Source organism: Salmo salar, chromosome ssa26 (genome assembly GCF_905237065.1).
Source record: "Salmo salar chromosome ssa26, Ssal_v3.1, whole genome shotgun sequence".
NCBI lineage: Eukaryota > Metazoa > Chordata > Actinopteri > Salmoniformes > Salmonidae > Salmo > Salmo salar.
The window spans coordinates 17,545,405-17,573,302 of NC_059467.1; the positions used below are offsets into that span (position 1 = coordinate 17,545,405).

General features: G+C 40.5%; 1 protein-coding gene and 1 pseudogene across 5 annotated transcripts in view; both read left to right on the plus strand.

Moving 5' to 3' along the window:
• The first annotated feature begins 318 nt into the window (after positions 1-318).
• LOC106587224 (UDP-glucuronosyltransferase 2B13-like) lies at positions 319-2,005 on the plus strand (annotated as a pseudogene).
• A 2,766-nt stretch (positions 2,006-4,771) lies between these two features.
• LOC106587221 (UDP-glucuronosyltransferase 2C1) overlaps positions 4,772-27,898 on the plus strand; it is a 31,733-nt gene continuing 8,606 nt past the window's right edge. The window contains exons 1-3 of one of the 5 annotated variants that reach the window (XM_045707967.1): positions 10,445-11,757; positions 12,134-13,791; positions 26,005-26,355. In XM_045707967.1, the coding sequence (XP_045563923.1) occupies positions 12,169-13,749 (1,581 nt within the window). In that variant the 5' untranslated portion in view covers positions 10,445-11,757; positions 12,134-12,168 and the 3' untranslated portion in view covers positions 13,750-13,791; positions 26,005-26,355. Of the gene's footprint in view, positions 4,889-10,442; positions 11,787-12,133; positions 13,792-26,004; positions 26,356-27,898 lie in introns of those variants that run through there. The other 4 variants (XM_045707966.1, XM_045707970.1, XM_045707969.1 and 1 more) reach the window with 4 other exon arrangements.

A 27,898-nucleotide genomic window follows, 5' to 3' on the forward strand; every position in this document is an offset into this window, starting at 1 on the left:
GCTCTTCACTCTCAGGGACACACCGTCACAGTGGTACGGACAACTAAAAGTTGGTATACTAAAGAAGAGTCTCTACATTACAGTTTTATTACAATACCTGTCACTGATGATGTGGAATATGAGGAATTTGTAAAGCCAATCGTGAAGAAAGTAATTGATATAGAGAGAGGAAAGAGCTCTGTATTAAACTTTATACATTTGCAAATCGAGATGTTCTCTACAATGTCTAAGGCTCATGGACTGGAATGTGGCACGGCAACTGCTGTATTGAAAGACAAACGCTGAGACTAGTGCGTACAACACGTAACACACAAATAATTTAACACAAAGACATGAGGGGGAACAGAGGAATAAATACAATTAATGTGATTGGGGAATGCAAACCAGGTGTGAATGGAACAAGACAAAACCAATGGATAATTGAAGAATGGAGCGGCGATGGCTAGAAAGCCGGTGACGTCGACCGCCGAACGCCGCCCCAACAAGGAGAGGGGCCGACTTCGGTGGAAGTCGTGACAATTCCAATGACTGGATCAGGGCTCTCACACAAAATGATCTTCACAGAGAGAGTAAAGAATATGCTTTTCTATTTGCTTCGAGAAGCTCAGGAAAGATTTTTTATTCAGCCACATTACCAATAAGTTTGTAATGGGTTTTTCCAACCAGGTGTGGACTTCTATGAGTTATTACAAGGGGCTGATCTGTGGCTCATAAGAGTTGACTTTGTGTTTGAATTTCCTCGTCCCACCATGCCTAATGTTATCTATATGGGAGGGTTCCGATGTAATCCTGCCAAGCCTCTTCCCCAAGAACTGGAGGAGTTTGTTCATAGTTCTGGGGAGCATGGAGTCATGATCATGTCTTTGGGGACTTTTGTTACTGAATTTCCACATGATTTAGCTGATGTGATTGCTGCTGCTTTTGCACAACTGCCTCAGAAGGTAATCTGGAGACACAAAGGAGACAGACCAGCTACTCTGGGCAACAACACCTTACTAGTTGACTGGATGCCTCAGAATGATCTGTTAGGACATCCAAAGACAAGGCTGTTTGTAGCTCATGGAGGAACAAATGGGGTTCAAGAGGCTATTTACCATGGAATTCCTGTTGTGGGTCTACCTCTGTTTTTTGATCAATATGACAACCTCCTTCGTCTGAAAGAGAGAGGATGAGCAAAGCTTCTATCCATGGCAACAGTAGACAAGAACAATAACTTCCTAGAGGCCATACAGGAAGTTCTGGATGAGCCGTCCTACAGGATGAACATGCAGAGACTCTCCAGGCTACACCGGGACGTGCCAATGGAACCCCTGGACGCCGCCCTCTTCTGGATTGAGTTTGTCATGAGACACAAAGGTGCTGCTCACCTGCGTACAGAGTCCTACAGAATGCCTTGGTACTCCTACCACTCTGTAGATGTCCTGATATTGTTGGGTGTTGTGTCAGTGCTTCTTCTTCTTCTTGTTGCAATAGTCAGATATTTATGCGTTAGAAAATGCTTGAAAAGAAAGATTAAAAGTGAATGAGCGAATCCAATTCTTCACATTCTGGTGTACAAAAATAATAGGATATGTATGAATTAAAGCTGTAATATGTAACTTTTAGGGCGACCCAACAAAACTCCTATAGATATGCGAGTTATGGTTCTGTCATTCTCATTGAAAGCAAGTCTAAGACGCCGTAGATCTGTTCTATGTGTGCTATCTCTATGCTTCCACTGTTTAAGTTTCTATTTGCGTGTTTTACTTTCGGATTGGTACACCAGCTTCAAACAGCAGAAAATACAATATTTTTGGTTATGGAAAATATATTTCACAGTGGTTTAGATGATACAATTATTCTTTACACTACACTTGCTTGTTTTGCCACATAGACTGAAATTAGGCAAACTATTACAATTTTAGCAACCAGGAAATGGCAGAGCGATCTCTGCATAGTGCATCTTTCAATCATGAAAATGTATAATGTTGAATTGATGCCAACATAATAAAATGCTTATGTATAATTTAGTGTGGAATATATTTGTTGTCAAGTATTTCCAGATGGTTGTGCATTTTGTGATTCCATCCTACACTGGAAATATTTACTGTAAGTGTTACATTCACAGTGTTAAAGTTTTTTTACTCTGTGTAGTGTAAAAAAACTCAAAACCTCATCCATCATTATCATATTTCCCATCATGCTCTACTGCAGGTTGAAGTTTAGAATTGTTTGTTTCAATATCTGTGTTTATGCATGTACATTGATTGATTGATCTTATGCTACAGAAAGATAAATACTTTGCCAGCAACCAAGAATTTCAGAGCACAGTGTTAGGGAGAAACTAGGCCATCAAAGAAAGGCCATATTTTTTATTTTTACTTAATCATTTAGCAGATGCTTTTATCCAGAGCGACTTACAGTAGTGAATGCATACATTTCATACATTTAATTTCATGCATTTTTAAGTTTTTGTACTGGCCCCCCTTGGGAATTGAACCCACAACCCTGGCGTTGCAAACACCACGCTCTACCAACTGAGCCACAGGGAACCTATGATGTACGTAATGTATTGTCATAAAGGGTTTAATCTTAATTAAACTATTACACTTAGGCGCTCACTTCGTGAAGGCTACAAGACTGGAAGTGAACGAACGAATGCAAAAAACTCTGTCACTAACAAACACAGTCATGGGTGGTAACTCGATCATTCCCTCAAAAGGCACACTGGTAAATATACAATTAAGGCTTTACACCCTACAGTGTTAAAATATAATAAACTTCTAGGGTACAAATGTAATCTGATGGAGTTGATTGTTAACATCTGCTACAGAGTTTATTTTCTTACACTTTCAAAACTGTAATTTTAACACCAGTTAAGTTGGACTCATATATACATTCTGATATAATACAATGTACAATCTCCGAGTTCAATGAACACTGGTGATTCTGCTGTGTACAGCTGAAATTGACAACCTCATAGCCTTAAATAATAACAATTTATGCCATTTAGCAGACGCTTTTATCCAGTCACATACAGTCATGCGTGCATAATTTTTTGCATGAGTGGCCCCAGCGCTCACAAGAACATATTGCATATTCCAAACCTGTACAAGTTGGTGAAAGTCCACAAACACAGGAACATTGTGTTCACTCAGATTAACTCATTGAACTCTCACTCTCATCAAGGGAGTTTACGTTAATGATTACATCTGTCAAATAATTGATTAGGGTAGGTCTATTTGTGTAAACAGAAACAATGTGAGTGTTAAAAAGCCCACTAAAGTACACTGAGTGTACAAAACATTAGGAACACCTTCAAAATATTGAGTTGCCATTTTGCCCTCAGAATACCCTCAATTTGTCAATGCATGGACTCTACAAGGTGTCGAAAGCATTCCACAGGGATGGTGGCCCATGTTGACTCCAGTGCTTCCCACAGTTGTGTCAAGTTGGCTACATGGCCTTTGGATGGTGGACCATTCTTGATACAAACTGTTGAGCGTGAAAAATCCAGCTGCAATATGTAACTTTTTGGGCAATGTGACAAAATGCACATAGATATGTGAGTTAACGATGACACCCAAATCTGACACCATACCCCGTTCAAAGGCACTTCAATGTTTTGTCCTGCCCATTCCCCCTGTGAATGGCACACATACACAATCCATGTCTCAATTCTCTCAAGGCTTCAAAGTCCTTCTTTGACCTGGCTCTTCCCCTACATCTACACTGATTGAAGTGGATTTAACAAATGACATCAATAAGGGATCATAGCCTTCACCTTGATTCACCTGGTCAGTCTATGTCAAGGAAAGTGCAGGTGTTTCTAATGTTTGGTACACTTAAGTGTATATTCTTTAAGATATCCTATCCCTGGAGGAGAGCCAGTATGACCTGGTGTTTACTGATCCATCATGGGGAGCAGGTCTTTTGGTGGCTCACTATCTTCAGCTAACTCTAGTCTACAATGTACGGTGGGTAAACAATGGAGAGGGACATTAAGCCATTGCACCATCCCCCATGTCTTATATTCCAATGAATGGATCAGGGTTCTTACACAAAATGATCTTCACAGAGAGAGTAAAGAATATGCTTTTCTATTTGCTTCGGGAAGCTCAAGACAGATTTTTTTTATTCAGCCACATTACCAAGATGTTTGTGATGGGTTTTTCCAACCAGGTGTGGACTTCTATGAGTTATTACAGGGAGCTGGTCAATGGCTCATGAGAGTTGACTTTGTGTTTGAGTTCCCTTGTCCTACCATGCCTAATTTTGTCTATAGAGGGTTCCAATTTATGGGAGGGTTCCAATTCTCCCTATTGTGTGGGGTAGAATAAGCATGAGGTAGTTCTATATAGGTAATTCTGAGGGTTTCCTTGAAATGTTTGGACCAGAAAATATTGTTTTTTGACATTGTGAAATGTGTCTGCTATGTTAAACAGTATTATAATGAGTAATATTATACATCCATATTATAATCATTGTGGCAAAGAAGGGGGTCGAGTGATAAATGGCAGATATGTGAGGGCAGAACTAATAAACGGGCTCTGCCCGATCACTAAAATGGCCACCCCGATCAGAACTACAGATCACAAAATGCCCAACTGCCAAAACTACAATTCCCAGAAGCAAGGGGAACCCTCAGAAGGTGGAGCCAACCCACAGATAAAAGGTCAAGAAAAACCAGGAAGAGAGAGAGAGAGAGAGGGCGGGAAGGATCTATGAACCATAGAGAAAGAGACAATCTACATTGGCTGGATTTACCGTGTACGAGCTGGACTGTTTTGGACTTACCTGTTGGCATTTAGACCTGGACCTACCGAGAACCAGATTTGTGTACCGAACCCTGCTATCCTTGACCTTACCTGCGGCCTGGGTGGACCAGGACAGCGAAACAAACACACAGGTACTGTCATGTTCTAAATAACTTTCATTCTGGGCTGACTTTGGTGACAGTTTCCCACTTAATTTGTGACAAACGCTCCTAACTTTGAAGAGGTTTGCCACATCATGTTCACTCAGAGTTTTGAGTAACCATCACTGTGACTTTAAGAAGTGGAAAGGTTCTCAAAAAAGCAGTACTTTGACCTTCACTTAAGCCTTATAAACCAACATGCCACACAAAAGCCATAGTAAGCTACACATTTTACATGTGGCTTCCATATACATAATATGAAGATCAACTGGTAAGTAACATTGCACTGCATCTTACCTCCAAACTGAATAAGCTAATAATAATTACATTAAGTTAATGTTCATAAACAAGGATGAAATGTATTGTGAGATTTTGTTCACATACTGAATCAAATGTGAATCTAAATGAAGAATAAAGTTTAATCTTCATTGTCTCAAACTCTCAAAACCCTAAAGGGAATTAATTATGCACTATTGAGAACAGCTTTCATGGTCTTTCATGATTTGTATCAAATTGTATTTATAGGTCGCGTATGGATATTTAGCAGATATTATCGCAGGTGTAGTGAAATGCTTGTACATAAAGGGGCTGATCTATGGCTCATGAGAGTTGACTGTGGTCGACTTTGGGTTTAAGCTCCCACCCACCATGTCCATCATCCATTTCGTATGATATGTTACGTTACAATTCGTATGATATGTTACGTATACAATTCGTATGATAAGTTACGAATTGTAATTCGGCCAATATATTACAAATTTGTAAAATGTATGATATGTTACGAATTCAAAATTGTTGTTTCTACCGTCTCCACAGAGGAACTCTAGAGCTCTATCAGAGTGACCATCGGGTTCTTGGTCACCTCCCTGACCAAGGCCCTTCTCCCCCGATTGCTAAGTTTGGACAGGTGGCCAGCTCTAGGAAGAGTCTTGGTGGTTCCAAACCTCTTCCATTTAAGAATGATGGAGGCCACTGTGTTCTTGGACCATCAACGCTGAAAAAAGATTTGGTACCCTTCCCTAGATTTGTGCTGCAACACAATCCTGTTTTTGCTCTGACATGCACTGTCAACTGTGGGACCTTATATCGGTGTGTGCCTTTCCAAATCATGTACAATCAATTGAATTTACCACAGGTGGACTCCAATTAACTTGTAGAAACATCTCAAGGATGATGAATGGAAATAGGATGCACCTGAGCTCAATTTCGAGTCTCACAGCAAAGGGTATGAATAGTTATGTGAATGAGGTATTTCTGTTTTTTATTGTTAATAAATTAGCAAACATTTCTAAAAACCTGTTTTCACTTTGTCATTATGGGGTATTTTGTGTAGATCGCTGAGGACATGTTTTTATTTAATACATTTTAGAATAAGGCTGTAAAGTAACAAAATGTGGAAAAAGTCAAGGGGTGTGAATACTTTCAGAAGGCGCTGTATACAGTGCCTTGTAAAAGTATTCATACCCCTAGGATTTCTTCACATTTTATTGTGTTACAAAGTGGGAATGAAATGGATTTCATTGTCATTTTTTGTCAACAATCGACACAAAATACTCTAATGTCAGAGCGTAAAAAAAAATCTTACATTTTTTCAAAATGAATAAAAATGTAATAACTAAAATATAGTTGTTGCATAAGTATTCAGCTCCCTGAGTTAATACATGTTAGAAACACCTTAGGCACTGATTACAGCTCTGAGTCATCTTGGGTAAGTCTCTAAGAGGTTTGCACACCTGGATTGTGCAATATTTATTATTTTCAAAATTCTTCAAGCTCTTTAAAGGTATTGGGCATTTTCAAAACTTGCCATAGATTTTCAAGCAGATTTAAGCCAAAACTGTAACTTGGCCATTCAAGAACATTCACTGGCTTCTTGGTAAGCAATTCCAGTGTAGATTTGGTTTTGTGTTGTAGATTACTGTCCTGCTGAAAGGTGAATTCCTCTCCCAGTCTCTGGTGTAAAGCAAACTGAAGCAGGTTTTCCTCTGGGATTTTGCGTGTGCTTAGCTCCATCATGTTTCTTTTATACTGAAAAACTCCCCAGTATTTGCTGATGTCAAGTATACCCATACTATGGTGCAGCCACCACCATGTTTGAAAATAAGGAGGCAATTACTTTGTTGTGTTGGATTTGCCCCAAACGCTATGCATTTAGGCCAACAAAGTGCATTCCTTTGCTGTGTTTTTTTTTTTTTTCAGTATTACTTTAGTGCCTTGCGGTATACAAGATGCATGTTTTAGAATTTTTTTATATTCTGTATATTTGTATTCTTTCTTCCACTCTGTCATTTAGGTCATTATTGTGAGTCACTGCAGTGCTGTTGATCCATCCTCAGTTCTCCCATCACAGCCATTGAACTTTGTAGCCGTTTTAAAATCACCAATGATAACACCATGGTAACATCCCTGAGCAGTTTCATTCCTGTCCTGCAGCTCAGTTCAGAAGGATGACTGATCTTTGATGTGTTTGGATGTTTTAATACATCATCCACAGCATAATTATTAACTTGACCATGCTTCAAGAGATATTCAATCTCTGATTTGTTATTGTTACCCATCTACCAATCACTGTCGTTCTTTATGAGGCTTTCGAAAAGTTCCCTAGTCTTTGTAGTTGAATATGTGCTTGAAATGTAATACTTGACTGAGGGACCTTACAGGTGTTGTATGTATGGGGACAGAGGAAGGGTCATTCAAAAATCATGTCAACCCCTATTGGTTCACACAGAGTGATTCCATGTAACTCATTATGTGATTTGTTAAGACACTAATTTATGCAACGACTATATTTTAGTTATGCTTTTTTTATAATTATTTATTTGTATTCCACTTTGACATTACATAGTATTTTGTGTAGATTGCTGACAAAAAAATGACATTTACATCAATTTTAATCCCACTTTAACACAGTAAAATGTGAAGAAATCCAAGGGGTCTAAATACTTATTCAAGGTACTGTATATATATATTTTTAGGCAGGGATGTCACTAGAGATTCATGGATAGGGGGGCTAAGCCTCTTTTACGGGGGTCTGGGCATACTCCCCAAGGATTTTTTTAGACACTGATCTAATATGACTTACTTAAATTCTATCCAGATAAAGAAATTAAAGTCCACTCTGTTCCCATCCAACAAAAGGCACATAAATGGCTGTACTATGTAGCCAAAATACTTTTGGGGATTTTATTTTGTGAGTGAGTGGAGGAGACCTGAAGGTCATATTATACCATTACAAAAACATATTTAAGTTGCACCCTTTTGTTTATTGTTGCTCAAAATTTACCCAATAATTCAGACACATGAAAGATCCCAAACAAATATTACAACCTATATTACAGAACCGCTCCTCCTCCTTCTCTCTTTTGATGCTTATTTTGTGGTTGGATGCATCAAAGTGTACCTCCTATTTTTAAAGATTGCAAATCAATTAATGACATTCTGACCCATTGTCCTACGCAACCAGGAGTGTAGCGGCGCAGTGCACTAAAAGGACCTTTCACAGTAACAGCTGCTCACAGGAATTGCGAAGGCAACCTGAATGATTTCCTTCAAAGAAGGAAACATTTCATTATACAGGAGGTTATGCACAGCAAGCATATCTTTGGGAGGACATCCAGCCTCTCTTTTCCAGGCAAGAAAGTTTCTGGCCACCAACATCTCTTCTGTTTTAACATCAATACCTTGGTGCTTGGCAAACTCAGTTAAGCATGATGTATCTAGGACGTTTTTTTGAGTTGGGGCTGCATGCCTGTATGCCTTTGAGCAGACCTGCATCTACAGTCGAATCGCTGGTCAAGCTCACACACCATCATGTCTAAGCAGGGGAGCAACAACTCTGTTTTCATTGTTTGGGAACATGACAATTCTGTGCCTAAACCCAAGGAGGTCTCCACCACAAAATCTCCCATTTCCCTTTGTTTGCGCTTTCTGCCTCTGGAATATTGTGAATTTCACAGAGTGCTTTGGTTCTGGCATCTGTGCGTTTGACTATCAGTGTTTCACATACAGCTTGTTTGCTGAAATAAGCTTCTGCCAGGTCTACAGTTTCTGGAGGAACTTGTGTAGCCCCTCAGTTATAGAAAGATGGGACTGAAACATCAGTAGCAAATACACGGTGGAGAACTTATGAAGCTTTGCTCTCAGACCAACAGCCATGGGGGATCCAATGGCAGATAGGCAATCAAAAATAGCAGTTAAAGTGTCCAGGACTGCATTTATGCATGCCCAGCGAGTGTTTGAGAGCTGTACAAGTTCAGCTGATGCTATTCCAAGTTTGGTCTGAGCTTCTTTGAACTTGTGGTGGTTAACTAAGGATGTAATGAAAAACGAATACACATTCTCCAAGAAACTGAAAAACTCAGCAGCCTCCGGAATAGCCCTGCAAGAATGTCACAACACCAAATTAAGCTCATGAGCATAGCAATGTACATAAATTGCCTCCAGATACAGCACTCTGAAATGTGCTTGCACACCTCCTTTGGACCCACTCATGACAGCTGCACCATCATAGGTCTGTGCAACGCACTTTAGGCCTGCTACTCCTCTCATTTGGAGCTGCCGTTGCAACTCATTTGCTATCGATTGGACATCAAATGACTTGATTTCTGCTAGTGCTAGTAAAGGCTCCTTAACGGTCCCCTCTGTCAAATACCTAACACACAGAGCCAACTGTTCAGACTGCCCATCCCTGGCCTCATCCGCCATAATGGCATACATTCTAGACTTTAATCTCTTGAGCACAGCATTCGATCATGTCATTCTGAGATTCTGGAGAGAGATACATCGCATTTGATGGAGTATTGTACCTTTGCAGGAAAAGGTCAAACTCCTTCAAAAGCTCAATTTATTCAAGAAATTTCCCTTTATTTGTGCTTTCACTATATTCATCATTGGCACGGAAAGAGTCCCTGTCTTCCTAACATTGAGATGACCTCAACAATTCTCCTCAAATACTCCCTTCTCTCTGCAATATCACAAGCATGGGCAGATGTTAAAATCTGAGCAATTTTCCCATGATTGCTAGTTGCCTGGTAGCTTTGACATGCCACAACACGGTCTCTGTGTGTTTGTGCCATCTCATGTTTACCGACAATAAACTATGCTTTTTTTTCCGATTTTTGCAGTCATTAATGACAAAATAATCAAATTTAATGTTTTTGCCAAAAACACTACATGGAAAGCAGAAAGCTGCGTTTTTGTGGACAGAGTACTCTACCTAATTGTATTTCTCAAACCAGCAGTGCTGAAATGCCCTTTTCTGTGTACCAAAACTTTCATGTGGGTAGCTATTTAGCTTCACTTGTCTGGGCCCAGTGTCTCTGTCACCTAAATCGCTCTAATTTCTGGAAGGAGTTACTGCAGCGGCTTGATTACTTTCTTTCTCTGGATCTGTTTGTTGTCCCTCACTCTTTGGATCTGTTTGTTGTCTGGATCTGTTTGTTGTCCCTTCCTCTCTGGATCTGTTTGTTGTCTGGATCTGTTTGTTGTCCCTTCCTCTCTGGATCTGTTTGTTGTCTGGATCTGTTTGTTGTCCCTTCCCTCTCTGGATCTGTTTGTTGTCTGGATCTGTTTGTTGTCCCTTCCTCTCTGGATCGGTTTGTTGTCCCTCTTTCTCTGGGCATGCTTGCTCTCTCTCACTTATACAGCTCACATGTTGATCCCTGCCTTGCATAGAAGCCTCTCTTTATGCATGACCCCTTAAGATATCATGAACATCATTCATTTATGCCTAACAAAAGTAAGACATATGCTGTACAAATGTAACTGAAAGCTTAAACATTTACTCCTTATTTTACCACTAACCTTCATCAGACATGCTGCCTCAGCCGTCAGCTTCTTTTCCTCATTCTTGTCTGCTGTGTTTTGACATGTATTGTTATTAAACTCATATTTTCAGTAACTCAAGGCTTAATATGTGATTCATCAGTTTAAGTTTTCATTTGTTTGAACTGGTAAAATCTTCCATTTCTCACTGAATTGGCCTTCGGCAGAGCTGCTGGCCCTGACTCTCTTGAAGAATTTCCGTATATCCATCTAACTTTATTCCTTAGCTAGCCTACAGTTGAGAAATTGAGGATAATACAATGACATTGTGATCAACACTATGTCACATTTTCTACACATGACCAACTGACCAAAGCAATTGAGTATGAAAATATATGTGCATGATGTTACGTAATCTGTCTCATTTATAGCATGGCACAGCTAGCAAAACTACATTAAATATAACGTTAATTAGATATCATCGCCACATAACTTATGTCGAATTTAAAAGACACCGTTAACGTTACCGTCTATTACACTGTAATTTACAGGCAGCCTCACATAAAAACGTATTGGTTAACAACATTTTGATTATGACCAAAGTCTATAGTAGTCTAGCGACGTCCCTGTTTTCTATATACCACTGTTTACATGAATCGCGGAAGGTTGCCTGTTTTAGTCACGTCTTTGGTCACGTTTGAGTGGGTCAAACAAAAACACTCCAATGAGTGGTTGATAATAGAGCCTCCCACAATGGAGGTGATGGCTGCAGGATGAGATTGGTGAAGAGCAAATGCAGAAACTTCCAGTCAAAACGTGTTATCCCTATAACGCAATAAGGCGGTGACCGATTTAAAGTGACAAAAGTGATCCGCTCGAACGCGCCCATTCTGTATTATGACAAGTGACCCGTCTTGAAAACCGGAGCGTTTGAAAATTGCGGGTGTGGCAACACGGATGTCTAGAGACGATACTATACTGACTTCGCTTTTCCGCTCTGGTTTCCGAGATTATTACAAATATCGACGAACTTATTTACAGCCATAATAGGCTTTGAAATAGTCTTCATTAACAATTCTTTGGATGAAAACCGGAACGTAAGCCTACAGTTAAATTCGTTTCGAATGTATGGATTCTGTCGTGACTTTAGTTGTTTACACTGTCGAGACATATTGTTTATTTCTGAGCTACTGTAAAATATAATACAATGTTAATCTGTATCCTAACATTATGATGTAAGATAGGTTTCTGATCGGCAAAATCTACAGAATTTGACCATTTCCTATGGTTGAAGACAAATTTATATCGAAAAAAAGGATTTCTCAGAATGAAAGATTATACTGTATTACGTAATCAACCTTTTGACATAACTTGTCTAAACTTTAATGTAGGCCAATCAAGCCTGTTTTAATTATTCTCATGTCAAAACATTATTTGATTTGATTTATTTTACCTTATTTTTCTATATTTCAGGTAAAATTGATGCATGTGTGAAGCAGCTAGTGAAGATGTGTCTCCCTGGTATCTTCATTGTTACCCTGTTGACCCTCTCAATTCCTGCTGTCCATGGTGGGAAAGTCCTGGTGTATCCTCAAGACGGCAGCCACTGGATCAACATGAAGGTCATTATTGAAGCGCTGCATTCAAGAGGTCACAGTGTATCAGTAGTACGGCCATCAGACAGCTGGTACATCAAGGAAACCTCCCCTCACTACAGTTCAATCACAATTGATATTCCAGGTGGAGCTGATGAGGAATTCTTTAGCTCATTTGTGTCGAGACAAATACAGATACAGAGAGAGGGAAAGTCTGCTTGGACTCGTTTTAGTTTGGACATGGAGTTGAAGGACAGATTTTCTGAAATGCACCGCAGAGTGTGTGAGATGGTAATCCAAATGTTAGAGAATAAACAGTTGATGCAGTCTATTAGAGAAACCAAGTATGACTTGGTTCTGACAGACCCAGCGAATGGGGGAGGTGTTGTGCTGGCGCACTATTTAAATGTGCCCCTTGTTTTCAATGTTAGATGGACTATACATGGTGAGGCCCATTTTGCTATTGCTCCCTCTCCACTATCTTATGTTCCATTTCCTGTTGCAGAGTTAACAGACAATATGAGTTTTTTTCAGAGGGTCCGTAACTTCCTTGTTTATGTCATCAGGCAGCATCTGTACAAACAGACAGTGGGGCCTCATTATTCAGCTTTGGTTAGTCGTTACTTTGGTCCTGAGGTCGACTACTTCTCATTGTTTCAAGCTGCTGATTTATGGCTCATGAGAGTTGACTTTGTGTTTGAGTTCCCTCGTCCCACCATGCCTAATGTTATCTATATGGGAGGGTTCCAGTGTAAACCTGCCAAGGCTCTTCCCCAAGAACTGGAGGAGTTTGCTCAGAGTTCTGGAGAGCATGGAATCATTATCATGTCTTTGGGGACTTTAATTGGACAATTTCCACATGATGTAGCTGATGAGATAGCTGCTGCTTTTGCCCACCTGCCCCAGAAGGTCATCTGGAGGTACAAAGGAGACAGACCAGCTACTCTGGGCAACAACACCTTACTAGTTGACTGGATGCCTCAGAATGATCTTTTAGGACACCCTAAGACAAGGCTGTTTGTAGCTCATGGAGGAACAAATGGGATTTTCGAGGCTATCTACCATGGTGTTCCAATAGTAGGCCTTCCTCTGGTGTTTGACCAACCTGACAATCTTTCTAGAATGAAAGTGAAGGGTGTAGCAAAGGTTGTGGATTTAGCAACACTAGATAGAAACATATTCTCCCAAGCCTTACAGGAAGTTCTGAATGAGCCGTCCTACCGGATGAACATGCAGAGACTCTCCAGGCTACACAGGGACGTGCCAATGGAGCCCCTGGACACTGCCCTCTTCTGGATTGAGTTTGTCATGAGACACAAAGGTGCTGCTCACCTGCGTACTGAGTCCTACAGAATGCCCTGGTACTCCTACCACTCTGTAGATGTAATGGTGTTTTTACTGGCTGTTGTGTTATTTACTCTGTTGGCTTTCATTGGCATTATCAGATATTTCTGTTGCAGGGCATGTTTGAAAATAAAAATCAAAGAGGAATGATTATGGATTTCATCTGTGCAGAGTGTGGTACATACAATATCTATACAGAGTGTGGTACATACTTGTTTTCTCACTCATTATACGTTTTGTTCACGTGACAAATACAGTTGAAGTCGGAAGTTTACATACACCTTAGTCAAATACATTTAAACTCAGTTTTTCACAATTCCTGACATTTAATCCTAGTAAAAATTCCCTGTCTTAGGTCAGTTAGGATCAGTATTTTAAGAATGTGAAATGTCAGAATAATAGTAGAGAGTGATTCATTTCAGCTTTTACATCTTTCATCACATTCCGGTGGGTCAGAAGTTAAATGTATATGGTAGCATTGTCTTTAAATTGTGTAACTTGGGTCAAACGTTTCAGGTAGCCTTCCACAAGCTTCCCAAAATAAGTTGGGTGAATTTTGGCCCATTCCTCCTGACAGAGCTGGTGTAACTGAGTCAGGTTTGTTGGCCTCCTTGTTCGCACACGCTTTTAAAGTTCTGTCCACAAATGTTCTATCGGATTGAGGTCAGGGCTTTGTGATGGATACTCTAATACCTTGACTTTGTTGTCCTTAAGCCGTTTTGCCACAACTTTGGAAGTATGCTTGGGGTCATTGTCCATTTGGAAGACCCATTTGCGACCAAGCTTTAACTTCCTGACTGATGTCTTGAGATGTTGCTTCAATATATCCACATAATTTTCCTTCCTCATGATGCAATCTATTTTGTGAAGTGCACCAGTCGTTCCTGCAGCAAAGCACACCCACAACATGATGCTGCCACCCCTGTCAGTTGGGATGGTGTTCTTCGGCTTGCAAGCATCCCCCTTTTTCCTCCAAACAAAATGATGGTCATTATGGCCAAACAGTTCTATTTTTGTTTCATCAGACCATCAGGACATTTCTCCAAAAAGTACGATCTTTGGCCTCATGTGCAGTTGCAAACCGTAGTCTAGCTTTTTTATGGCGGTTTTGGAGCAGTGGCTTCTTCCTTGCTGAGCGGCCTTTCAGGTTATGTCGATATAGGACTCGTTTTACTGTGGATATAGATACTTTTGTACCCGTTTCCTCTGGCATCTTCACAAGGTCCTTTGCTGTTGTTCTGGGATTGATTTGCACTTTTCGCACCAAAGCACGTTCATCTCTAGGAGACAGAATGCGTCTCCTTTCTGAGAGACCTTATATGCTAGCTTGAAAAATGGGTGTCTGATTTATTTCTGGCTGGGTACTCTGCTGACATAATCTAATGTTTTGCTTTCGTTGTAAAGCCTTTTTGAAATCGGACAGTGTGGTTAGATTAACGAGAGTCTTGTCTTTAAAATGGTGTAAAATAGTCATATGTTTGAGAAATTGAAGTAATAGCATTTCTAAGGTATTTGAATATCGCGCCACGGGATTCCACTGGCTGTTGACTAGGGAGGCCCAGAGAGGTTCATTTTAATTATGAGATTTCTGTTTGAATTTGGCACCCTGCAATTTCACTAGATAGGCCAGGTGTTCCGCTAGCGGAACCCCCTTCCCAGAAAGGTTAAACAGCTTGGAAAATTCCAGAAAATGATGTCATGGCTTTAGAAGCTTCTGATAGGCTAATTGACATCATTTGAGTCAATTGGAGGTGTACCTGTGGATGTTTTTCAAGGCCTATTTTCAAACTCAGTGCCTCTTTGCTTGACATCATGGGAAAATCAAAAGAAATCAGCAAAGACCTCAGAAAAATAAATGGTAGACCTCCACAAGTCTGGTTCATCCTTGGGAGCAATTTCCAAATGCCTGAAGGTGCCACCTTCATCTGTACAAACAATAGTACAAAAACCAAAACCACAGCTAAATGCAGCACTAACCTTTGATCTTCATCAGATGACACTCCTAGGACATTATGTTATACAATACATGCATGTTTTGTTCAATCAAGTTCATATTATCAAAAAACTGCTTTTTACATTAGCATGTGACTAGCATTCCCACCGAACATTTCCGGTGAATTTACTAAATTACTCACGATAAACGTTCACAAAAAACATAACAACAAATATTTAAAGAATTATATATACAGAACTCCTTTCTGCAATCGCGGTGTCCGATTTTAAAATAGCTTTTCGGTGAAAGCACATTTTGCAATATTCTGAGTAGATAGCCCGGCCATCACAGGCTAGCTATTTTGACACCCACCAAGTTTGGTACTCACCAAACTCAGATTTACTATAAGAAAAATTGGATTACCTTTGCTGTTCTTCGTCAGAATGCACTCCCAGGACTTCTACTTAAACAACAAATGTTGGTTTGGTTCCAAATAATCCATAGTAATAATCCATCGTGCGTTCAAGACACTATCCGAAGGGTGACGCGCCCGGCGCGTTTCGTGACAAAAAAAATCAAAATATTCAATTACCGTACTTCGAAGCATGTCAAACGCTGTTTAAAATCAATTTTTATGCGATTTTTCTCGTAAAATAGCGATAATATTCTGACCGGGAGTCGTTGTTTTCGTTCAAAGACTGAAAATGTAAACATGGAGTCGTCTCGTGCACGCGTGCGCCCGTCTCATTGTTCTCAGATCGACCACTTACCAAATGCGCTACTGTTTTTCAGCCATGGCCTGCAAAGTCATCATTCAACGTTCTGGCGCCTTCTGAGAGCCTATGGGAGCGTTAGAAAATGTCACGTTACAGCAGAGATCCTATGTTTTGGATAGAGATGACAAAGAAGGCCAAGAAATGGTCAGAGAGGGCGCTTCCTGTTTGGAATCTTCTCAGGTTTTGGCCTGCCAAATGAGTTCTGTTATACTCAGACACCGTTCAAACATTTTTAGAAACTTTAGGGTGTTGTCTATCCAAATCAAACAATTATATGCATATTCTAGTTACTGGGCAGGAGTAGTAACCAGATTAAATCGGGTACGTTTTTTATCCGGCCGTGCAAATACTGCCCCCTATCCCCAACAGGTTAATCACTAACCTTTGATCTTCATCTGGTGGCACTCCCAGGACTCCATGTTAGACAAATGTTTGTTTTGTTCGATAAAGTTAATCTTTGTCCAAAAACCTAATTTGAAATTGGCGTGTAATGTTCAGAAATGCATTGTCTCATACAAAGATCCGGTGAAAATGCATAGAGCCACATCAAATTACAGAAATACTCATCATAAACATTGATATAAGATACAAGTGTTATACATACGATTAAAGATACACTTCTTGTTAATCCAGCCGCTGTGTCCGATTTCAAAAAGGCTTTACGGTGAAAGCACACCATGCGATTATGTTAGGTCAGCGCCTAGCCACAGAAAACCATTCAGCCATTTTCCAGCCAAGGAGAGGTGTCACAAAAGTCAGAAATAGCATTAAAATGAATCACTTACCTTTGATCTTCATCTGATGGCACTCCCAGGTCTCCATGTTAGACAATGAATGTTCATTTTGTTCGATAAAGTTAATCTTTATGTCCAAATACCTCCTTTTTGTTTGCGCGTTTAGTCCAGTAATCCAAATGCACAAAGCGCAGACACAAAGTCTAGACGAAAAGTAAAAAAAGTTCCATTCGAGTTCGTAGAAACATGTCAAACGATGTTTCTAATCAATCCTTAGGGTGTTTTCATCATAAATATTCAATAATGTTTCAACCGGACAATACTGTTTTCATTAGAAAGGTAAGGGAAAGAAGCGGAGCCCACGGCCATGACCGTGACTAAACTAAAGGCTTTCACCTGGGCCATCCGCTTAGAGTGCTCTTATTCGCTCCCCTTTCACAATAGAAGCCTGAAACAACTTCTAAAGACTGGACATTTAGTGGAAGCCTTAGGAAGTGCAATCTGACCCTACAGACACTGGATATTTGATAGGCATTCACTTGAAAACTACAAACCTCAGAATTCCCACTTCCTGGTTGGATTTTTCTCAGGTTTTTGCCTGCCATATGAGTTCTGTTATACTCAGACATTATTTTAACAGTTTTGGAAACTTTAGAGTGTTTTCTATTATATGCATATTCTAGCCTTTTGGCACGCTTTTCATCTCAACTTCCCAATGCTGCCCCCTATCCCTAAAGAGTTTTAAAGGCACAGTCAACTTAGTGTATGTAAACTTCTGATCCACTGGAATTGTGATACAGTGAAATAATCTGTCTGTAAACAATTGTTGGAAAAATTACTTGTGTCATGCACAAAGTAGATGTTGTAACCGACTTGCCAAAACTATAGTTTGATGAAAAGAAATTTGTGGAGTGCTTGAAAAAATGAGTTTTAATGACTCCAACCTAAGTGTATGTAAACTTCCGACTTCAACTGTATATGTGGCATTTATGTAGGCATACAGTATTGTTGACAGATGTTTTATCTATTTGCTTTTTGAAGATTTTGTCTAAATAAACAACTGCACATTAACTGTTCAGCCCATTTAATCAAAGGTTTGAATAGTCCAAATGTGCATTTTAAAATGTATGCTGTTAACGTTGTGTGTAGCTGCTTTCTTTGTGTGTAATAGTTAAACTGATGTAGATGTTTATTCTCCAGAAGACCGGTAAGGAGCTTGAACTTTTAATAAAGATATCATGCATCTTAGATGTTTGGCAAAAACACTTTGTCCCTCATTGGTTTTTCTATTGTGGAGGTCATTTCAAAAGAACAAACAACTTTCAGGTTGTCACTATACAGACGTTAATGACAAGATCATTCTTCAGTCATTCAATAAGCGTTGATTATTCAGAGGTAATATGATCCTGTGAGATCTGAGCAGGAATGTGAAGGGCTTTTCATACTGATGCTTATAAAATGACAGCATTGAACTGCAATACAAAAGCCAACCAAGGTGGTCTGCATAGAGCAGAAAGAAGTGTTTGCTATTGTCTGACTTTTCTCTAAAGGACTCTGCTTGGAAGACTCACTTAGTTTTTTTGTTCACTTAGAAATACACAGTGTATATTTCCCTTCTTTTGCCCTCAGAACATCCTAAATTCGTCAGGGCATGGACTCTACAAGGTTTCGAAAGCGTTCCACAGGGATGCTGGCCCATGTTGACTCCAATGCTTCCCACAGTTGTGTCAAGTTGGCTGGATGTTCTTTGGGTGGTGGACCATTCTTGATACATGGGAAACTGTTGGCTGTGAAAAACCCAGCAACACTCAGTGTATAATAGGAGTGTATAATAGGACCTGAGGATATTAAGTAATGCCAGTTGCGATTTTAGCATGTAAATGTTGGTGGGGTAAACTCCTCTGTGGAGATGGGAGAACCTTCCAGAAGGACTACCATCTCTGCAGCACTCCATCAATTAGGCCTTTATGGTAGAGTGGCCAGACGGAAGCCACTCCTCAGTAAAATGCACGACAGCCCGCTTGGAGTTTGCCAAAAGTCACAAAGATTCTCAGACCATGAGAAACAAGATTCTCTGGTCTACTAAAACCAAAATTGAACTATTTGGCCTGAATGCCAAGCGTTACGTCTGGAGGAAACCTGGCACCATCCCTATGGTGAAGCATGGTGGTGGCAGCATCATGATGTGGGCATGTTTTTCAGCGTTTGGGACTGGGAAACTAGTCAGGATCGAGGGAAAGATGAACAGAGCAAAGTACAGAGAGATCCTTGGAGAAAACCTACTCCAGAGCGCTCAGGACCTCAAACTGGGGCAAAGGTTCACCTTGGCTTCGGTACAAGTCTCTGAATGTCCTTGAGTGGCCCAGCCAGAGCCCGGATCAAACTTCTCTGAAAATAGCTGTACATCAACGCTCCCCATCCAAGAAGCCTCAATGCTGTAATCGCTGCCAAAGGTGCTTCAACAAAGTACATTTTACATTTTAGTCATTTAGCAGACGCTCTTATCCAGAGCAACAACTTACAGTAGTGAATGCATACATTTCATATCATACCTTTTATTTTTTTTTAATTTTTTCCTGTGCTGGCCCCCCGTGGGAATCGAACCCACAACCCTGGCGTTGCATACACCATGCTCTACCAACTGAGCTACAGGGAAGTACTGAGTAAAGGGTCTGAATACTTATGTAAATGTGTTTTTTTGTAATACAGTACATTTGCTTTGTCATTATGGCGTATTGTGTGTAGATTGATGAGGGAAAAAAACGATTTAAATAATTTTAGAATAAGGCTGTAACGTAACAAAATCAGGAAAAAGTCAAGGGGTCTGAATACTTTCCAAAGGCACTGTAGAGGTACAGTACCATACTCTGGAATATTTATCTTCACATTGCCAAAACATCATCCCTCAATAACTTCAAGCAAAGACTGGGGGTCAGCCAGATGAACCAAACAACTCAGTAATCTCCTCCATATAGCCTAACTCTCATATAAGCCCTTGGGCTTCCAACACCACCTGCACACTGTTCTTTTCTTTTTTTATCTGTATTGTTATCTATCACTTTTTTTCTTTAGTGCAAATAAATAAAAGCACCAATGGTAACATCCATGAGCAGTTTCATTCCTGTCCTGCAGTTCAGAAGGACTACTGCATCTTTGATTTGTCTGGGTGGTTTAATACATCATCCACAGCATTATTATTAACTTGCGATGCTTAAAGAGATATTCAATCTCTGATTTGTTATTGTTACCCGTTTACCAATCAATGCCCTTCTTTATGAGGCTTTCGAAAAGCTCCCTGGTCTTTGTAGTTGAATCTGTGCTTGAAATTCAATACTTGACTGCAGGACCTTACAGATGTTCTATGTATTATTTAACCTTTTATTTAACTAGGCAAGTCAATGTAAATTCTTATTTACAATGACTGCCTACCCTGGCCAAACCCTCCCCTAACCCAGACGACGTTGGGCCAATTGTGCGCTGCCCTATGGGACTTCCGATCACGGCCAGTTGTGATAAAGCCCGGGATCGAACCCGGGTCTGAAGTGACACCTCTAGCACTTTGATGCAGTGTTTTAGACCGCTGAACTAATTTAGGCTTGCCTAAACAAAGAATGCAGAATATGCAACTACTATATTTTAGTTACGATTTTGACATTACAGAGTATTGTGTGTAGATTGCTGACAAAAAAAAGATAATTAAATCCATTTTAATCCCACTTTAACGCAGTAAAATGTGAAGAAATCCAAGGGGTCTGAATACTTTTGCAAGGCACTGAAAATATATTTTTTAGTGCTGTCAGAGTTAACTTTTTGTAATTTTAGTGCTGTCACATATACTCCCTCTCCAGCCTCTAGTTCATCAGGCTGCTGATTATCCCGCACACCTGTCACCATCGTCTCGCGCACCTGCGCCTCATGACACTCACCTGGACTTCATCACCTCCTTGATTATCTTCCCTATATCTGTTACTCCCCTTGGTTCTTTCCTCAGGTGTTATTGACTCTGTTTTCATGTCAGTGCATTGTTTGTGTCTCGTGTTCATTGTTTCTTTTATTTATTTAAAACCCTCACTCCCTGAACTTGCTACACGACTCTCAGCGCACTCATTACAAGTGCACACATTTTTTCGTTTGACAGACCAATCTTTTTTTTTTTTTTTTTTTACATGAACATTATTTTTGGTCTTCATTCAACCTTATGCCTAACCCTAACCTTATCAGTATAGTTCAAATAAAATCAAATGTATTGGTCACACACATTTAGCAGATGTTATTGCAGGTGTAGTGAAATGCTTGTGTTCCTAGCTTCAACAGAGCAGCAGTATCTCACAATTCACAACAATACACACATCTTAAAGTAAAAGAATGGAATTAAGAAATATATCAATATTAGGACGATCAATGTCGGAGTGGTATTGACTAAATACAGTAGAATAGAATACAGTATATACATATGAGATGAGTAAAGCAGTATGTCAACATTATTAAAGTGACTAGTGATTCCATTTCTATGTATATAGGGCAACAGCATCTAAGGTGCAGGGTTGAGTAGCTGGGTGGTAGCCGGCTAGTGATGGCTATTTAACAGTCTGATGGCCTTGAGAGAGAGAGCTGTTTTTCAGTCTCTCGGGCCCACCTTTAATGCACCTGTACTGACCTCGCATTATGGATGATAGCAGGGTGAACAAGCTGTGGCTTGGGTGGTTGATGTCCTTGATGATCTTTTTAGCCTTCATGTGAAATCGGGAGCTGTAGGTGTCCTGGAGGGCAGGCAGTGTGCCCCCGCTGATGCGTTGGACAGACCGTACCACCCTTTGGAGTGCCCTGTGGTTGCGGCCGGTGCAGTTGATGTACCAGGTGGTGATACAGCATGACAGGATGCTCTCAATTGTGCATCTGTAAAAATTCTGAGGGTCTTAGGGGCCAAGTCAAATTTCTTCTGCCTCCTGAGGTTGAAGAGGCGCTGTTGTGCCTTCTTCATCACAATGTCTGTGTGGGCGGACCAATTCAGATTGTCAGTGATGTGTACGCCGAGGAACTTGAAGCTTTCGACCTTCTCGACTGCGGTCCCGTCAATGTGGATAGGGGCGTGCTCCCTCTGCCATTTCCTGAATTCCCCGATCAGCTCCTTCATTTTGTTGACATTGAGGGAGAGGTTATTTTCCTGGCACCACTCCGCCAGGGCCCTCCTCCCTGTAGGCTGTCTCGTCATTGTTGGTAATCAGGCCTACTACTGTTGTGTCGTCTGCAAACTTGATGATTGAGTTGAAGGCATGCGTGCCCCGCAGGCATGGGTGAACAGGGAGTACAGGAGGAGGCTGAGCACACACCCTTGTGGGTCCCCAGTGTTGAGGATCAGCGAAGTGGAGGTGTTGTTTCCTACCTTCACCACCTTGGGCCAGCCCGTCAGGAAGTCCATGACCCAGTTGCTCAGGGCGCGGTTCAGACCCAGGACCCCGAGCTTAATGATGAGCTTGGATGATACTATGACATTGAAGGCTGAACTATAATCAATGAACAGCATTCTGATGTAGATATTCCTCTTGTCCAGATGGGATAGGGCAGTGTGCAGTGCGATGGCGATTGCATCGTCTGTGGATCTATTGGGGCGGTAAGCAAATTGAAGTGGGTCTAGGGTGTCAGGTAAGGTAGAGGTGACATGATCCTTAACTAGCCTCTTAAAGCACTTCATGATGACAGAAGTGAGTGCTAAGGGAGCTAGTAATTTAGTTCAGTTACCTTTGCTTTTTTGGGTACAAGAACAACGGTGGACATATTGAAGCAAGTGGGGACAGCAGACTGGGATGGGGAGAGATTGAATATGTCCGTAAACACTCCAGCTAACTGGTGTGCGCATGCTCTGAGGACCCGGCTAGGGATGCCGTCTGGGCCGGCAGCCTTGCGATGGTTAACACGCTTAAATGTCTTACTCACGTTGGCCACGGAACACGAGAGCCCACAGTCCTTGGGAGCAAGCTGCGTCGGTGGCACTGTGTTATCCTCAAAGTGGGCAAAGAAGGTGTTTAGCTTGTCTGGGAGAAAGACGTCGGTGTCCGCGATGTGGCTGGTTTTCCCTTTGTAATCCGTGATTGACTGTAGACCCTGCCACATACGTCTCGTGTCTGAGCCGTTTAATTGGTTAAGGTAAGGGTTAGGTCTAAAATCAGATTTTAGGGAGAACAATTTTAGAAATGAGCGGGTTTATGACTTTGCCACATTCCCAGATAGTGATGACCATTATAATAGCCTCTGTCTGTAAGATGTCAAGTAATTAGCACAACTACCTTACCATAAAGACAAAGAAATGAATGACACATTTTTGGGGTTGTATACAACACAGACAGATGCGGAAAAATATATAGGCACATTTGCACAATTCATTATTTCTTCTAAAATAAGTTGAAATATAAAAAAAACTTTAGGTGTTGACATGTGCATTTGTTTGATTTGCAACTGCACATGACCAAAACAAAATAGATCACTTCAAAGTGAAAACATGGCCTGGACAAAATTATTCTAAATTATAATGAATTTATTTGGAGGCAAGTGATTCTCGTTTGCTGTGTAATTTATCTCACCTGTGGTAAATTGCAGGTGCCTATGATAGCCATTCTACCAACTTTGAAAAGAGAAAAATAACATTCTGCTCTAATTCATTCCATTGTAAAGTGCAAGAGTGCCAATATATTTGACTGCATCTGTAGGTCTATTGTGGACTATAACTTCATATAATATCTAATCAATCTCATTCCTTGACCACTACATTCATAACCAATGATGTATAATCATAGAAACCTAGTGCTTCTTGCATGTGACAATATCATGGATGCATTTAAATTCTTCAAGAATTAATGGGTATTATTAATAGAAAGAAATGTATGTACCACCTGCAGATTATTTTTTTAAGAGGAACTCTCCACTTCAAATTCCCTACAAACCATAGAGATACAGTTGGGAGAACAAGTATTTGATATACTGCCGATTTTGCAGGTTTTCCTACTTACAAAGCATGTAGAGGTCTGTCATTTTTATCATAGGTACACTTCAACTGTGAGAGACAGAATCTAAAACAAAAATTCAGAAAATCACATTGTATGATTTTTAAGTAAATAATTTGCATTTTATTGACAAATCAGCCAAGACCTCAGAGAAAAAATGGAGACCTCCACAAGTTTCGTTCATCCTTGGGAGCAATTTCCAAATGCCTGAAGGTACCACGTTCATCTGTACAAACAATAGTACGCAAGTATAAACACCATGGGACCACGCAGGCGTCATACCTCTCAGGAAGGAGACGCGTTCTGTCTCCTAGAGATGAACGTACTTTGGTGCGAAAAGTGCAAATCAATCCCAGAACAACAGCAAAGGACCTTGTGAAGATGCTGGAGGAAACAGGTACAAAAGTATCTATATTCACAGGAAAAAGAGTCCTTTAACAACATAACTTGAAAAGCCGCTCGGCAAGGGAGAAGCCACTGTTCCAAAACCGCCATAAAAAAGCCAGACTACAGTTTGCAACTGCACATGGGGACAAAGATCTTACTTTTTGGAGAAATGTCCTCTGGTCTGATTAAACAAAAATAGAACTGTTTGGCCATAATGACCGTTATGTTTGGAGGAAAAAGGGGGAGGCTTGCAAGCTGAAGAACACCATCCCAACCGTGAAGCACGGGGGTGGCAGGATCATGTTGTGGGGGTGCTTTGCTGCAGGAAGGACTGGTCCACTTCACAAAATAGATAGCATTATGAGGAAGGAAAATGATGTGGATAAATTGAAGCAACATTTCAAGACATCAATCAGGAAGTTAAAGCTTGGTCGCAAATGCGTCTTCCAAACGGACATTGACCCCGAGCATACTTCCAAAGTTGTGGCAAAATGGCTTAAGGACAACAAAGTCAAGGTATTGGAGTGGCCATCACAATGCCCTGACCTCAATCCTGTAGAAAATTTGTGGGCAGAACTGAAAAAGCACGTGCGAGCAAGGAGGCCGACAAACCTGACTCAGTTACACCAGCTCTGTCAAGAGGAATGGGCCACAATTCACCCAACTTATTGTGGGAAGGTTGTGGAAGGCTACCTGAAACGTTTGACCCAAGTTAAACAATTTAAAGGCAATGCTACCAAATACTAATTGAGTGTATGTAAACTTCTGACCCACTGGGAATGTGATGAAAGAAATACAATCTGAAATAAATCATTCTCTCTCCTATTATTCTGACATTTCACATTCTTAAAATGAAGTGGTGATCCTAACTGACCAAAGTCAGGGAATTTTTACTAGGATTAAATGTCAGGAATTGTGAAAAACTGAGTTTAAATGTACTTGGTTAAGGTGTATGTAAACTGTATGAGGAGGGAGGAGGGAGTAAAATGTAGGCAAGCAATAAACATGAGGAGGGAGTAAAATGTAGGCAAGCAATAAACATTTCAGAACAACTACTAGTCAATAAGACATGGGAGAGATCATGAATTCTGGCAATCTTTCTAGAATGAAAGTGAAGGGTGTATCAAAGCTTGTGGATTTAGCAACACTAGATAGAACATATTCTCCCAAGCCTTACAGGAAGTTCTGAATGAGCCGTCCTACCGGATGAACATGCAGAGACTCTCCAGGCTACACCGGGACGTGCCAATGGAACCCCTGGACACTGCCCTCTTCTGGATTGAGTTTGTCATGAGACACAAAGGTGCTGCTCACCTGTGTACTGAGTCCTACAGAATGCCCTGGTACTCCTACCACTCTGTAGATGTAATGGTGTTTTTACTGGCTGTTGTGTTATTTACTCTGTTGGCTTTCATTGGCATTATCAGATATTTCTGTTGCAGGGCATGTTTGAAAATAAAATTGAAAGAGGAATGATTATGGATTTTATCTGTACAGAGTGTGGTACCTACAATATCTGTACAGAGTGTGGAACATACAGAGTGTGGTACATACAATATCTGTACAGAGTGTGGTACATACAGAGTGTGGTACATACAATATCTATACAGAGTGTGGTACATACTTGTTTTCTCACTCATACTTTTTGTTCACATGACATATGTATGGCATTTATGTAGGCATACAGTATTGTTGACAGATTTTGTCTAAATAAACAACTGCACATTAACTGTTCAGCCCATTTAATCAAAAGTCTGAATAGGAAAGTCCAAATGTGCATTTTAAAATGTATGCTGTTAACGTTGTGTGTAGCTGCTTTCTTTGTGTGTAATAGTTAAACTGATGTAGATGTTTATTCTCCAGAAGACCGGTAAGGAGCTCAAACTTTTAATAAAGATATCATGCAGCTTAGATGTTTGGGAAAAACACTTTGTCCCTCATTGGTTTTTCTATTGTGGAGGTCATTTCAAAAGAACAAACAACTTTCAGTTTGTCACTATACAGACGTTAATGACAAGATCATTCTTCAGTCATTCAATAAGCGTTGATTATTCAGAGGTAATATGATCCTGTGAGATCTGAGCAGGAATGTGAAGGGCTTTTCATACTGATGCTTATAAAATGACAGCATTGAACTGCAATACAAAATCCAACCAAGGTGGTCTGCATAGAGCAGAAAGAAGTGTTTGCTATTGTCTGACTTTTCTCTAAAGGACTCTGCTTGGAAGCCTCACTTAGTTTTTTTGTTCACTTAGAAATACATAGAGTATATTTCCCTCCTTTTGCCCTCAGAACATCCTAAATTCGTCGGGGCATGGACTCTACAAGGTTTCGAAAGCGTTCCACAGGGATGCTGGCCCACTTTGACTCCAATGCGTCCCACAGTTGTGTCAAGTTGGCTGTATGTCCTTAGAGTGGTGGACCATTCTTGATACATTGGAAACTGTTAATTGTGAAAAACCCAGCTGCGTTGCAGTTCTTAACACAAACCGATGTGCCTGGCACCTACTACCATACCTGTATGGTAGCAGATGTTCATAATGTTTTGTGCGCTCAGTGTATAATAGGACCTTAGGATAATTTTTTTGGTTGATGCATACCAGCAAAGGCACTACACAACACTAAACAATACATTCATTGCAATATAACGGTGACAAACGGTGCCCACAAGCTGTTAGGGCCTACATAAAGCTGTCCCAACAGAAGAGCTTTCTTTTCAGCACAATGGAGTGATTCCTTACCACCGCTACACCTGGCTATCAGCGGAGCCTTGTCTGGCAGCGAAACAGTCCATTCAGGCTCATTTTCAGCCTATTAAAAAAAACATAGCTGATATGGCTGACTTGTTTAAACAAATGTGATTTCTACTGACAATTGAGATGTACAAACTATGGCATAAGGGAATGACGAGCCGATAAGAGGCAATCTTTAATTTCGATAATGACATTAATGAGCGAGCTAGGACGGATGTAGTCAATATAAATATTTGTTCAGCACTTTTGAAATGTACAGAGACAGAATTCAGAACATGGGCCATTCTTACAGTATTCTCCCTGTACACCAAGTCAGAACCGTAGGATAAATAAAGGGGCCATATAAGCAGACAATGAAAGCTCTTACAATATTCAATTATTACATTTCTCTAAAACAGGCTATAGGCTACATGTGCACCACCAAGTCAGAACAGTAGGCTAAGTTATGAGGGGGAAAGGGACCAAATTATTAGGCTGAGGCACATGGGCTACTAACAGCTTACTACACAACATACACTTAGTATTACTTTCTTAGCTACAGTCTACATATCTCGCTGGCATATTACATAATTTATGCAACAGCATACAATACATTTTTGGAATCACCTTGTTGTTCTGTGGTCACTTGAACAGGACGGTGGTGCGGCAGTCCTCCTTTTGGGCAAATTTTGTCATCCAACTTTGTCATTTAAAGTCTGGCATTCTCTGGATTTATGGT